Raw genomic sequence first — 14,707 nt, 5'->3', positions numbered from 1 at the left:
ATAGCCACCTGCTGGTGCAGCTAATAACTGCATCTCACATTTGCACTTCATCATTTTTTTGAAGCAGATCAGGCGTGGTACAAAGTGCGCATAGATTCCACAAATAAAAGGAGGGAAGTCATGATCTTTTGGGTCTGTCAAGAGGGGTCTTAAGGCATATCTGTTCAGGATGCGTTTCTTATGAGTTATGGTTTGTATATTATAATGTTTGTTTATTTTCAATATTGATTGCATTGACATTAATAAACATATTGTGTATTATTGCTATTCTCCTTGTAGTCTTACCAATATTTTTAATCTGTTCACTAATCTGTTCTGGCGCAAAAAACTTGAAACTGACCCATGTACTATATGTGGTTAACAGGTGTAAGTAAAGTACATTAAAGAGTAAAACATGCTTAATGCTGTTTTTTTGTGGATGTGACTATAGATATGACTGGAAATGCATGTGAATGGTGACATATTTGTGATTCTTCTGTCGGTTATAATAAAAAAAGGTCATAATTGTTCAATTAGTAGTAAAATGTGTGTTATGTATCTGTATTTGTATTTGTGAGTGCATGTACCTACGAACATTGAACATGTCAAAGAAAACAAAACAGGTGGAGGTCATAGTGGTGTCCCTGGGCGTGATCACATTGTCTGCAGCTTGTGGGAACAAAGTCTCAGGGAGGTGCCATGGCATTTAGTGATGAAATCAACAAACCTCATATCCTCCACTACAACTGGACAACACATAGATGCAATTAAGCTAGTTCATTTCATAGTTCATTCAACACTGCAAAAGATATACAACAAATATGCACGACTGACAAACTAAGAAAGGACATTTCAGTGAACAAAGTGTGGAAACAAACTGTGAATCTTTGAGTGCACACAGAGCAAGCATCCACAGTACAGTATATGTGTACTGTATGCTTAATGATGAGACCTAGTCTTCCCTCTTATCTTAATCTTTAAATGATTTTAAGTCAGTACACTTTCTGTCACATTCAGTGAATATATCCTCATAATCTGCCAGCTGTCCATTTTGTGTCCAGAGAAAAAAAAAACCTGGCCTACCTTTGCCTTAATGATAAGTCCGCCCTTGTTCTTGGCTTATCAAACAGTTTCGTTTCCTAAACACATGTTTACAGCCTTATATGTGATCTGATGGACTTTAACTTTCGGTTTCCAGTTAGACATTGGATATAAACTAAACAAACAGTGCACCAGGTGGACACTTCAAGAAAGACTGCAAAGGGAACACCCAGATAGCAAAATTTGACCGGCCCACCTCTGGCCCACTACCTTGTCAAGTCAAGTCAAGTCGGCTTTTATTGTCAATTTCTTTACATGCACTGGTCATACAAAGAATTGAAATTTCGTTTCTTACTTTCCCATGCAGACATAGACATGCTTTAAATACAGACATAGACATACTATAGACATAGCCATAGACAATAAACATTAAATTAAAGTGCAAGACTGAAATATAGAACATGTATGTATCAAAATAGAAATATAGGACATATATATAAAAAAAAAAATAGAGGTAGTTGTGTTGTATATTTATATAGTCTTAACAGTTACATGAAGTTTAAACTTGTGCTTGTGTGACCTGTATATTTACATTGATATGCAGTATGCAGTAATTTCAAGTATATCAGGCTTGATGTGAAGCAGCAACACGTTTGGCTGCGCAGTCACAGTGCAGTTCCACATGGCGGTGTTGGGGGGGGGGGGGGGGGGGGGGGGGGTTTGGTAGACAGGATCCTAGTTTCCTAGGTTCCTGGTTGGCTGGTGGGTGGGGGGGGCTGTCAGTGATGGGAGAGTGGATAGAGTGTTCAGCATCCTGATTGCTTGGTGGATGAAGCTACTTGCCAGTCTGGTGGTGCGGGAGCGGAGGCTCCTGTACCGCTTTCCAGAGGGCAGGAGGCTGAACAGTTCGTGTGCAGGGTGGGTTGTATCCTTGACAATCATTAGTGCTTTGCGGGTGAGGCGGGTGGTGTAAATGTCCTGCAGGGAGGGGAGTGGTGCTCCAATGATCCCCTCTTAGCTGTGTTAACAGTGCGCTGGAGGGTCTTCCTGTTCTGATCTGTGCAGCTTCCGCCCCACACTGTGATGCTGCTGGAGACGATGCTCTCGATGGTCCCTCTGTAGAATGTAGTCATGACAGGAGGCGTGGCACTTGCCTTCTTCAATTTGCGCAAGAAGAAGAGGCGCTGCTGGGCTTTCTTCGCCAGTGATGCTGTGTTGGTGGTCCAGGAGAGGTCGTCGCTGATGTGCACCCCCAGAAATTTTGTGCTGCTCACTCTCTCCACAGCATCTCCGTCGATGGACAGTGGTGGCAGTTGTTTGTGGCCTCTCTGAAAGTTGACAACAATCTGATTTCACAGTCAGATTCACACAGTCAGTCAGACCTTGCCTCAGGGTTTTGTGAGTGTTGGCCCAGTTCTGGCTGGGCCTCCGGCCCAACAATGGCCCAGTTACTGATAACTGACACAAAGAATTTCCTCTGGCCCAGATGTGGCCCACACACTGCAAAATGACTCTCATTGTTTCTGTTGGCCCAGGTGTGGCCCACACACTGTGAAATGACTGTCATGCATTCTGTTGGCCCAGGTGTGGCCAATAATGACTGGATGCAGCCTGCGGGACGGGGCGGAGACATCCACATCCACATCCAAGTGCGACGTCACATGCTACTTCATTACGTAACGACATTGAGCGTCAGTGTTTTCCGGAGGTTCCAGAGTAAACATTCGCTTCGCTAATGCCAGCATTAATGCTTGCAGTAAAATGAAACCGCTGTTTGCACCTTCTGCTTATAGCATATCTCTTTCTCTCTAACCTCATACACTAAACACTAACAACTTTAGACCTACTGCATTAAAGTAGACTAGGACAGTCTAAGAAATTGACGGCTTAGTTACAAAGTGACATAGCCTACACAACTTGAACAATATCAACAATTAGTCTTGGTAGCCTATTAACTCCGTGTAGCCTATTAAATACATGACACCGTTATAGAATAATAATTTTAATATTTTAGCAGTATAAATAACATTTAAACAGCAATATATAAATAACATTGGTAATATAAATATATTAAATAACAATAAGACCAACAATGTTAATAATATTACGTATGTTATGGCTAGACCAGCCATTACATGAAATATTTAAACAGCATTGATAATATAAATACAATATGCTAATTTAAACACAACAGATAACATTAATAATATACATATATATAGCACAGCTTGGATGCCCTGCTCTATTTTCACTCCATCACTCACATTTAAATGGTGAATGAGAGACTGTTGTTAAATGAGGAGGAATGTGATGCTACAAAAGGGCATATTGAATAAATTCAGTATGGACAGAGATGATTCAAGCCTACAGTATGTGAAAGTTAAGCAGCAGCGCTCACAGGCTGTTAGGACCAGACGTAAGGAGGAGGCTTGTGCATCTTACCCAGGACGGTGAGGCTCTCTGTCTGGAAGACTTTCTGCAGCGGGGGGAAGTAGATGATATCCTAGCCCAGCTCCTCATACTACGCTACCACCACCCAATTATAATCCCAGGCAGAGATGTAAATACAGTCACTATGATGTACACATGGTGACGGTCAGAGTCCAGATTACAAGTATGTTCAATCCTAATCTGTTAATTAATATTCTAACTGAATGCAGGTATGGTAACAGGGAAGAATTTGAACCGGTAATGAAGAACAGAAGTATTACAAGTTCACACATTGCTGCATGGTGCTTTAACCAGAAACAGACACTTCCCAACCTCTCACAAATCAATACTGAACACACAGCAGATTGGAATCTGGATTAATTTGCCATGCAGGTTGTGTATCCTGGTTTCTAAATTTAGGCGTGTATGTGTGTGTGTAAATAACTGGAGTATACAGTATTGTATATTCTCAATATTGTTTATTTTCAATATTGTTTATTTGTTTGTTTATTTTCAATATTGATTGCATTGACATTAATAAACATATTGTGTATTATTGCTATTCTCCTTGTAGTCTTACCAATATTTTTAATCTGTTCACTAATCTGTTCTGGCGCAAAAAACTTGAAACTGACCCATGTACTATATGTGGTTAACAGGTGTAAGTAAAGTACATATTTAAAGAGTAAAACATGCTTAATGCTGTTTTTTTGTGGATGTGACTTAGATATGACTGGAAATGCATGTGAATGGTGACATATTTGTGATTCTTCTGTCGGTTATAATAAAAAAAGGTCATAATTGTTCAATTAGTAGTAAAATGTGTGTTATGTATCTGTATTTGTATTTGTGAGTGCATGTACCTACGAACATTGAACATGTCAAAGAAAACAAAACAGGTGGAGGTCATAGTGGTGTCCCTGGGTGTGATCACATTGTCTGCAGCTTGTGGGAACAAAGTCTCAGGGAGGTGCCATGGCATTTAGTGATGAAATCAACAAACCTCATATCCTCCACTACAACTGAACACATAGATGCAATTAAGCTAGTTCATTTCATAGTTCATTCAACACTGCAAAAGATATACAACAAATATGCACGACTGACAAACTAAGAAAGGACATTTCAGTGAACAAAGTGTGGAAACAAACTGTGAAGATTCACAGTTTGTTTCCACACTTTGTTCACTGAAATGTCCTTTCTTAGTTGAGTGCACACAGAGCAAGCATTCACAGTACAGTATATGTGTACTGTATGCTTAATGATGAGACCTAGTCTTCCCTCTTATCTTAATCTTTAAATTATTTTAAGTCAGTACACTTTCTGTCACATTCAGTGAATATATCCTCATAATCTGCCAGCTGTCCATTTTGTGTCCAGAGAAAAAAAAAACCTGGCCTACCTTTGCCTTAATGATAAGTCCGCCCTTGTTCTTGGCTTATCAAACAGTTTCGTTTCCAAAACACATGTTTACAGCCTTATATGTGATCTGATGGACTTTAACTTTCGGTTTCCAGTTAGACATTGGATATAAACTAAACAAACAGTGCACCAGGTGGACACTTCAAGAAAGACTGCAAAGGGAACAAAACAGCAGACAAAACATCTTTTGGACTGGGCTACTGATCATTTTCTTGCTCTTCTAATGAGATTGGTGAGGAATTTAATTGTTTTCATATAAAGGTGCGATTTGTAGGATTGTTACCGAACGTTCTGCAGGCCAAAATCAAAACACTGGTGAACGTTCTCAAGACTACCAGACGCGAGCCTCTTCTGGGTTGCCAGATGTAATGAAGACTTAGCTAACGTTAGTTGACCTGCAGCTGCTTTAACGTTTCTCCAACCATGACCCAGCTACACATTACGGAAACAGTGAAAACAAAAAATACCTCTCTAACCAACGTAACATATTTAGCTGAAGTTAGCGATGCAGATGAAGTTTAGCCTAGGCTATCGGAACTCCCCCTATTACCGTCGGTCCCGTATTTCCACCGTCTTGCGTGTATGCGTCACTTAATATCAATTTCTATACAAACCAAGACAGCAGACTCCTAAAGAAACGCAACCACCCACACCATAGGTGTATCTAAATTAGCTATGTACCAAAAGTGACATTTTACCGTGACTCAAAGACAGTGTTGTAAGGCTGCGTGTACACAACCGCTTGGAGCTCCAGTGGAATTTTAATTTCACGACGAGAATTCTCGGTCTAACCGTTCATGTGCCGTTGAAACGGTGTAAATAGGCGACCCATCAGGCCAGCACTATAACTCCGAGCGTGGTAAACAAAATCGGATATTTCATGCAGTAAATGCTCCCGTTAACAAACAAACCAGATTTTGTTCAAATCTACACACCTATGGCTACTGAAAAATGTCAGGTTAATTTAGCAAATGTTATTTTGAAGTGTTAAAAAACATCGTTGTTTTAGAATTTCTTGGGGGTGTTACCAGAGAGGGTTCAAGCGGTAATCAAGGATCTTTGGTGTTACGATACCTGTTGTGGAGAAATATGGCCAGCTCTGCGTCACACTTGATATTCTTCGTTTGACGAAGACGTCACCATCTCAGGAAGCTCCTCCGATGTCCACTTAATTTGTTTATTGTTTTAATTTGGGAAATTTGCCTGCCTCTCGTAGGCGTTCATGACTACAACTGACAGCTGTTGACAGTTGGCCTTTGCTAATTTGGCAACCCAAATAGGAGGACGCGCTAGCCCATTATTAATACGCTATTCTAGAATTAATCGTTCAAAACATAAACGAAAATTCTAAGACATTCCGCCCCGTAACTCATTTTTTTTCATGGGTTTTACGGGGTTTTACAGGTTAGAGTAATGTTGTCAAATAAGCCATTACTTCAATTCATCGTGTTTCCTTACTCTCTGACAACATATGGTGATCATTTTTGGAATGGTTACAGTTTATTTTCCATTATTTCCTACATAGCCTACTGGACCTTTAAGGCTTGCTCTACCTATATATATATATATTACAATAATGCACAATATATAGACTAGAAATACACTTTGAGCTAAAATAATGATAAAATGTAACTGCATCTAACATTAACATTTTGCATAACGATAATCTCCATACCTTGAAAATCTTTGTTATGAAATTACCTCAAAATAACTTTAGCTTTTTTTGAAGTTTAGATTTCTAAATTATAGTTTTTCAGTGGCTTTGGTGCATTTCTCAGATCAGAATTATAATTTTCAAAACTGCTTGTTCAATATCTAAATGTAAATCTGTAAATCAGGTTGCTCGCCCAAGTATACTTGCGTATACAAGGAATTTAGTCTCTGCATCTATCCCATCTGTGAATTAGTGAACACACAGAGCACACAGTGAGGTGAAGCACACACTAACCCGGAGCAGTGAGCTGCCTTACTACAGCAAATGCTTTAGTACATCCATGTGCCTGTCTTGATTGTGTACAAATGTCTGTTTTTTACATTTTTTCAGTTGCTAATGTCATGTTAGTCAAAATGCATATACAGTAGGCTACTGGTCCCATGCTGAATAGTCCTACCCCATAAAACAAATATGGCTTTATTTCATCGCTTGAGTCATTACATGCAAAAGTCTTGAACTAGCTGTGATAACTAGTTGTAATAATCTGTCACAGGAGTAGGCAACCTGCGTCCCGAGGGCCACATGCGGCCCTTTAGCTCCTCTCTAGTGGCTCCCTGGCTTTCTCTAAAAATGGAAGTTATAAAATATTTCTAACAATTTCATATAGTTGTTACGCTTCAAGATGTCCCAACACATTAACAGTTAGTAAAAGTATTATAATACACCACATATGCAGAGTATGGCGATTATTCCATATGCCTGAGGCTAATGAAGATAGAGGTATCTAAACCGATTTCTCTTAAATGGTTCCGACATCTTTGCGGCCCCAAACAGATTTATTTTTATTTCTGGTCAAAGAAATGGCCCTTTTAAGAGAAAAGGTTGCCGACCCCTGGTCTAGCATATACTGTATATATAACCAAACAGACAGGAACACCAGGATGTACAGAAAGATTTATAGTAAATCAAGCCTACAGTGCACAGCTCTGACCAAGGGGTGTTTTACTGTATTGGTAATTTTTCCTTTGCACAATGCTGGAAAAGCCTTTGTTTTCTAACTCTGGCACAATGTCTGTCGACAGTAAAACGTTTGAAACATATCCATTCTCTTGCAATCAACACCCTCCACAGACAATAATGTATGTTATAACTTTGTAGTTTTTAAATAGTTATGCACATAGACAATAGTGTTGCCTTGCACATTGTTCAATAGAAAATACTTACAAATACTAGATGTACCGCATAGCGGTACAAAATATGACCGCCGCTCAGTCCTGTACATCCGTTCCGCGAAAATGAATCACACTTCAATTTGTCTCCATATTTTACTCCATCCCCCACTCTTGAAACTTTTGTGTATGCTTGTTTGGCATGCCTGAGTGTGTGTGTGCAGCTGCACAGAAAGTAGCCTACTGGTGCTGAAAAGGTGAATAGATTGTAGAATAGCCAAAGAAGATGTAGCATTGTTATTAAACCTTTAAACTCTCTAAACAATCACAAGTAGGGCAGTTCATCACAGTTCATCCATTGCAACTGGATTGATGAAAGGTCACTTACACCTGTAGGCTACATTGTATTTGGGAAAAGCAAAAGGTATTAGCATAATGTTATTTATTTATTTATTTATTTGTTTATTTATTTATTTATTTATTTTATTTATAAACAAAAACATCTCTGTCAGTTCCATGCCGTTTTCAACAGCTATCAAAAACAAAGGTCATTTTTGGATGGATGGATTTTTTGTGAATGTTTCTTCTTCTACATAAGATTTTAGTCATCTTTAGTTCATGTAACCTACTTTATTGTCAATGCACAAATTAAGTAACAGTAGGCTAGTCTGAAACGAAATGCTGTTTTACATCTAACCAGTGGTGCAAAAGTTGTAATAAAATTCACGCAGCTCCATGAGTCAAGGAAAGCGCGAATGAAGTAGCCACTTCTAAATGGGACCCACTACACAGTAGTGTGTTGCTAAAGCAGCCATAATGAAATTAAGGTGTCATTGTTTGGATACTTCACACACACGTGCTTTTTAACACAGACTACAACTACCAAACTGGAATCAAAGCACATCGATTCCCCTCTCACACCCTGCACGCACTTAAAACAAAATAAACAGGCGTCTCAGTCTCACGCATGTATAGGCAAAACTGTATCAGACCGGTGTAACGTTGGTAAATCTTCCATTGCACAGAATGATTTTTGTAGCACGTGCAACAAATGACAGTCGAAAGATACAATTACAGTGCTGCTAACAATTTGCTTGGTATAACCGCATTTATAGTTTTCTACAAATGCAATCAATCAAATTGGCCTCCATCAACCAACGCTAACGTAACATTACCTAGGTCCTTATTGATATTATAAGATTAACGTACCTGCAGTAAAAACCAAGCATGTCCGATAAACATCCTCAGATTTATTTCCGCTTCAATAAGAAATGGGAATTACATTTCATGTGAACATCGTCCTATCCTTATTAGACGTTCTCTGCGGTAAACTAAGTCCTTGTAAGAAGCGTCCATTGTTTTTCCAACCCACTTTTAACTTCCAACAAAATTACGTCTCACTGCAATGATGCGCCATCTAGTGGACAAACGACTACTTATCGCCAATACTGGAAATGCAGCCATGATGATGATGATGAATATTTATTTTGGCTTTCTTTTAATCCTACTGAATTTGTAATTATGTATCGGCCGTTCTAATACCGATAGTATGTGGGTGCCTGTGTGTGTGTGCATGTGTATATGTGTGCACCGCCATCTACAGGCCAATGAGTGTACAGTCATTAAATGTACACATAACCTAATTTTTTTTAGACCCCCCCATGGATGAAATTCTACGAAACTTGGCATACCCCCAGAGAATGCAAGGTCAATCATACACATAAAATTTGGTGCAGTTCCGAACATCTTAACTGAAGATAGGGGCGATTAAAGCAGAATAATATTGCATTTTCATTTTTTACCGGGGGGGGTGCAAATCACAAATGAGTGATTATGGGCCAGGTTGATGTTGGCCCTTGAGACCAACATACCATAAAAGATTCTTCATCCTCAGTGCCACGGTTCAGGTAGTTATTTAGGAAAAACTGCTTTTTTTTGCGGTTCGGGGGGCCCAGCACGGGGGGGGGGGGAGTGGCCCCCGGGGACGAAACGAAATTTTTCCGTAAAAGTCTAGTGGGGCTACATACCCACCAAATTTCATGTGTCACGGTGGTTCGGTGTCCCGGGTATCGTTGACCAAAAATTCAGGAAGTAGATGACGAAAAAAAAAAAAAACTTTGACAATCCCTATATGACCGCTTCGCTAGCGGCGGTCATAATAATATATACAAATGCTTAATAAATGCTGTACTTATTATAAAATGTTACCCAAAGCAGTTTGACTATCTTAATCATAAACAGTGGCGTAAGGAATTGTCATTTTCATTGCACATTGGCAGTTTCATTGGTATAGATACTTGCTTTTGAGACATAGACTAAGCTTTTTGAGCAAGATACACGCTTTTGCAGGTAATACACTGTGGTGCAGTTTGCACTAATTGTTTTGAGAAGTGCACTTACTGTTGTGCAAACGTTAATGGTGATTTGAGAAATGCACCAAAGCGACTGAGAAAATCTGTAAATTAAATGTGGGTGCAAGCTGCTGGAACATCGTGCACAAGCATGAAAATATATCAAATAAACTATACAATGTTTATGTTTAATCTACAATACAGCATAGATCAAATGAAAACATAAAAAAACGAATGATTTACAGAATCATGGGTGTGAGGAGATTATGTTGCTAATATTTAACGTGAGGCTATTTCATATCTGATTACCATTGATCACAAATAGGTACAAGGAAATGGGAGACAAAAGAGAACAATTTATATAAATGACATAATTCAGACCTAAAGTACAGTTTTTTTGTTTGTTTTCTTCCAGTGTTGCTGAACTTGGACGACAAACATCATGGGAGTCAAAGGATTAAAATCTTACATAGAGGAAAATAATCTCTATTTGAAAGACCATTTTACAGGGAGCAAGTTAGTTATCGATGGGTGTAATCTGTGCAGTGCTCTTTATGAAGCCTCATATCATGATTTGAAGCATGGTGGGGATTATTACGTTTATGAGAGTTTGATCAAGAAGTTTTTTGCGGCTCTGAAAAACTGCAACATAGAGCCCTATGTTATCCTTGATGGAGGAAGTGGCCATACTGACAACAAACTGAAGACCCTCAAGCAACGTGCCCAACAAAGAATTAAAACAGCTAAAGACCTGTCATTAGGGCGCAAATGTTATGGTGGAGGTATTAAACCAGCACTCTTGCCAATTGTTTTCAGCCAGATGCTCACTCTTTTGAAGGTACCATTTGTCCAGTGCATGGAAGAGGCTGACTGGGAAATTGCTGCTCTGGCCAATCAGTGGAATTGTCCAGTCCTATCAGACGATAGTGACTTCTTTATCTTTGAGCTAAAAGCAGGAGTTTTACCCATTTCACATTTCGAGTGGCGCAAAGTTTCCGCCCAGAAGTTCATTCCAGCCAAGAGATTTTTAGTCTCAAACTTCTGTAAGTCTCTCCACAACCTGAACGAGCAGTTTCTCCCTCTCTTTGCTGCCTTAGCAGGGAACGACTATATAAATGTCCCAAAACACACTATAAGATGGGAGGAACTCTCCAGATATAGTGGAAAACATACCCGTCTTGATGGCATCCTCCATTGGTTGTCTGGCTTCCAAGATACCAAGGAAGCTATTCGCGCTTTTCTTGACTGCGTCGGAGATCAGAAGTCCAGAGGTCAAGTACAGACGGCTCTCACAGCGTGTCATAAAGAATATGAAGTGAAAAAAAGCAACGTGGCCCAGTTCTTTTTGAAGGCTGTCGTCCCCGGCAAATTGCCAGTGGAGCTGCAGGTTCTCCCCGACTGGATGCGGATGCCACTGTCTGAGGGGAATCTGAGTTCTACTATCATCGATGCCCTAGTGTTACAGAGAGTCCGACTGAGGGCACAAGTTGAGAACTTTGAATTCCCCAGCAGCCATGCGATCTCGAGGCCTATTCGTCAGGTGCTGTATGGCCTTCTGTTGTCCGACCAGAAGCAGAGGGATGACAGAAAGCCCATAGTTGCCCGTGTGAACCCAGGAGAGTGCTATGTGGAAGAATATGACAGAGAGGGCTTGACTCTAACCATTTTCTGGGTTAAGGCTGCTTGCCCGGTTAGTGGGAAGGACCTACATCTGAAAACACTGAACGAGGTACAATATTAAATCATATTTACTTTTCATTTGAACAATTTCTCAGGTTGATAAATCACGTTTTTCCATGCAGCGCTTTGGTAACAGTGTCTCTCTTTGTGTTCAGGCCCCACGGGAGCTACGATTGAAGGTCCTTAACGACACGCTTGGTGTGTCCAAACTCATTTCAACACCCATTGCAGCCAAATTTCAGCTTCCTGTCTACGTCACATGCTATTGGCTTAGTAAAGCCGACCCACAGCCATGTTTGGAGCACCTGTGGGCCTTGCTCCTGGGATTTGTGTTTGGAGAGCTGAGTGACCGATACAAGGGCGAGACAGGTATAGTTTCGCCAGACTGATAAAGAATGCATGAAGGTGACGCTTTTGCTAGAAAGCTTGTTAGGTTATATTACTCACCTGCCTGATGTATTTAACAATTGACCCTTCCTCAGCCCCACCCCTTTGTTGTCTGTCCGACCTAGCAACAATCTGTGTGGCTACATGCAAACAAACAATCATATTTCACTCCAATTATACTCTATTTTAGATTTTACTCTATGCTCTATTTTACATGAGATCAGAATACATAACAATGTGGAATGCATGACTTTAAATTATTTTCTTAATTACAACTTTGCAGTACAGCAGAGTGTGCAGTTTAGTTCCTCTAGCAACACACATACAGAAGGAACCGATAATGGGAATCAGGTGTGTGCTCCTCTAAAAATGGTTGTTTTTGCCTCTGCAGGTATTGCGCTGGTGTTGAAGAGACTGACCAACCTGGGGAGTCACACCACACCTGGAGGCCCAGACCTGATGGCAGCTCACACCTACAGCCAATGGCAGGCCTGCATGAGGGACACTTACAAACTCAACCAACTGCTGTGTCTCCCTCAGGCTGAACTCTGGCCAGATCCTGAACTTGCAAGGTATGTTTAGTTCGCTTTGGCCTTACATACTATAAAATTACTGATTGGTGACAAAAATGATTCCAGAAGGAATTACATCATGAACAATGGTATAATCCTTAACTGTTATCAGTTTCCACAACAATAATATGTAGTGTGTAATATATTACACAATAGTATTCATGGGCTACAGCCTAGTCAAGGGAAGATGGGGACCTGTTCACCACCACTTCCTTATGCGCTCAGCTCTTCTATTTTGGATATGGCTTTATTATCTTACCTGTCATGTGTTATGTTGTTTATTTATGTCAGAATGGGTACCTTTGCACTTCGTAAGGTGTTGCCCGCCTCACCGTTACATATTCCTTTGGCATAACAACTTTTATTACTGTTTTCATTTTATTAGTTCATTAAAGTATCACAATCCAAAGGGTCAGGACCAATGATTAGTTATGTAAATGTCATCCCTTTACTTGTAATTGCAGAACAGAAGTACCAATGTCCCCACCATGTTAAACACTGTTAAATATAAATTATGTGATAAACTGAAAACATTAATAAAACATGATATTTAATTGTGTATTTCAGATAATGTCAATAAAATAAAAAAGTTCTACTGAAATGAATTGGTAATTAAAATGTAAAAAAAATATTTATGAAAATTAACTTAAATGGAGGATATAGTGTTTTGGAACCAAACTCTTCATTTGTAAGTGGTCTACTTATGGGGTTTGAAGCATGAGGTCTCAGGAAGGCTGGTCAAAACACTAAGCCGCTGGGTTTTGTCAGTCATGTATTTTTCCAGGAGAGCATGCAATCTCAAACACCTCTCTCTCTTTCTCTCTCAGGCTTTATAGCGGACCCTTGGTTCACCAGGCTGCAGCGAGGCTGAGGAGAGGCGCCACCCCAGAGTCGTTCCTCAGTGGGGGGCCAATCCCCCTGCAGCTCTTCAGAGACCTCGAACGTGCCGTGCTGGACTCCCTGGATGACGACGTCAGGGACCGGCTGCAGAGAGGGCTGCCACAAAATCACCCTACGAGAAGAGCCCAAACTAGAGGGAACTTGGATGAACTGGCCAGACAATTCGATCAGATGTGAGATGATGAGAGGAAAGGCGAAGTCTGAGGATTAGGAAGCCTATGTCCAGATCCGCACCCGACACAAGAAGAAGAGCAAGGCTCTGCGAGCTTGCAGTCCTCATAAACTGAATAAGCGAAACAGAGTGATGGGCAGCATGATCACATACATCAACTTTCAGAACTTAAGAAACACTTTTTAAAGTCTTACATAATTATATTTACCTCATGAATGTGTTGCACTCAAGATGAACACATAATGGAATGAATATTTGCTAATCTTTCTATCTTTTAATGTATTTTAATGTTTTAAGACTTGTGATTGATAATCTATTTTAATAGAGTTCTTTGTTGTACCAACTATACTGACATGATGATGCATGTACGTATGCATATATATTTTGTTCTAGGAGGCCATATAATTTGATTTTAAAATTTTAAAATTTTACGATTAAGTTGTTTGTTTTCTGTCTTGGTATTGAAGAATTCTAGCCTACAAATCTAGACGCACCCTAGCGTCCCATTTGCTGCCAGGGCTAGAAGAATTCATCTCAGCCTCCTTATTTTAAGGTTTATTAAAACATTTGAAGTTTATTCTCAATTAATAACACAGAGAAATGTTTTCACATGTGCAAAACACAATGAAAAACTAGAATGTAATGCCAGAGGAATTACAATAGTGGATGGAAATCTGCTGGCTTAATGTTGGTGGGGAAATTCCTTGAAAAAAAAGAAACATTAAATCACTTAATCTTTGAGTTCATACAAACCCTCGTACCAAAAGACCTTGTGTGTCAAGGCGTTCTTGAGGTATAACACTCAAGGTGTTTTTCACCTTGACATTTGACCTCCAACATCAATTCACTTCATCTTTGAATCCATACAAATACTCATACCAAATTTCAGGCATGTATGTCAAGGCATTCTTGAGATATTGCACTCAGAGTGTTCATTGACTTGACCTTTG

General features: G+C 39.8%; 1 protein-coding gene across 1 annotated transcript; it reads left to right on the top strand.

Moving 5' to 3' along the window:
- The first annotated feature begins 4,951 nt into the window (after positions 1-4,951).
- LOC121720501 (protein asteroid homolog 1-like) lies at positions 4,952-14,329 on the top strand. Its single transcript, XM_042106693.1, has 5 exons — positions 4,952-5,104; positions 10,462-11,775; positions 11,882-12,095; positions 12,505-12,685; positions 13,513-14,329. The coding sequence occupies exons 2-5, from the start codon at positions 10,489-10,491 to the stop codon at positions 13,760-13,762; spliced, it is 1,932 nt and encodes a 643-aa protein (XP_041962627.1). The 5' UTR covers positions 4,952-5,104; positions 10,462-10,488; the 3' UTR covers positions 13,763-14,329.
- The last annotated feature ends 378 nt before the right edge of the window (positions 14,330-14,707 follow it).

Source organism: Alosa sapidissima, chromosome 10 (assembly GCF_018492685.1).
Source record: "Alosa sapidissima isolate fAloSap1 chromosome 10, fAloSap1.pri, whole genome shotgun sequence".
Classification (NCBI taxonomy): Eukaryota; Metazoa; Chordata; class Actinopteri; order Clupeiformes; family Clupeidae; genus Alosa; species Alosa sapidissima.
This window is presented reverse-complemented; position numbering and strand designations above follow the sequence as displayed.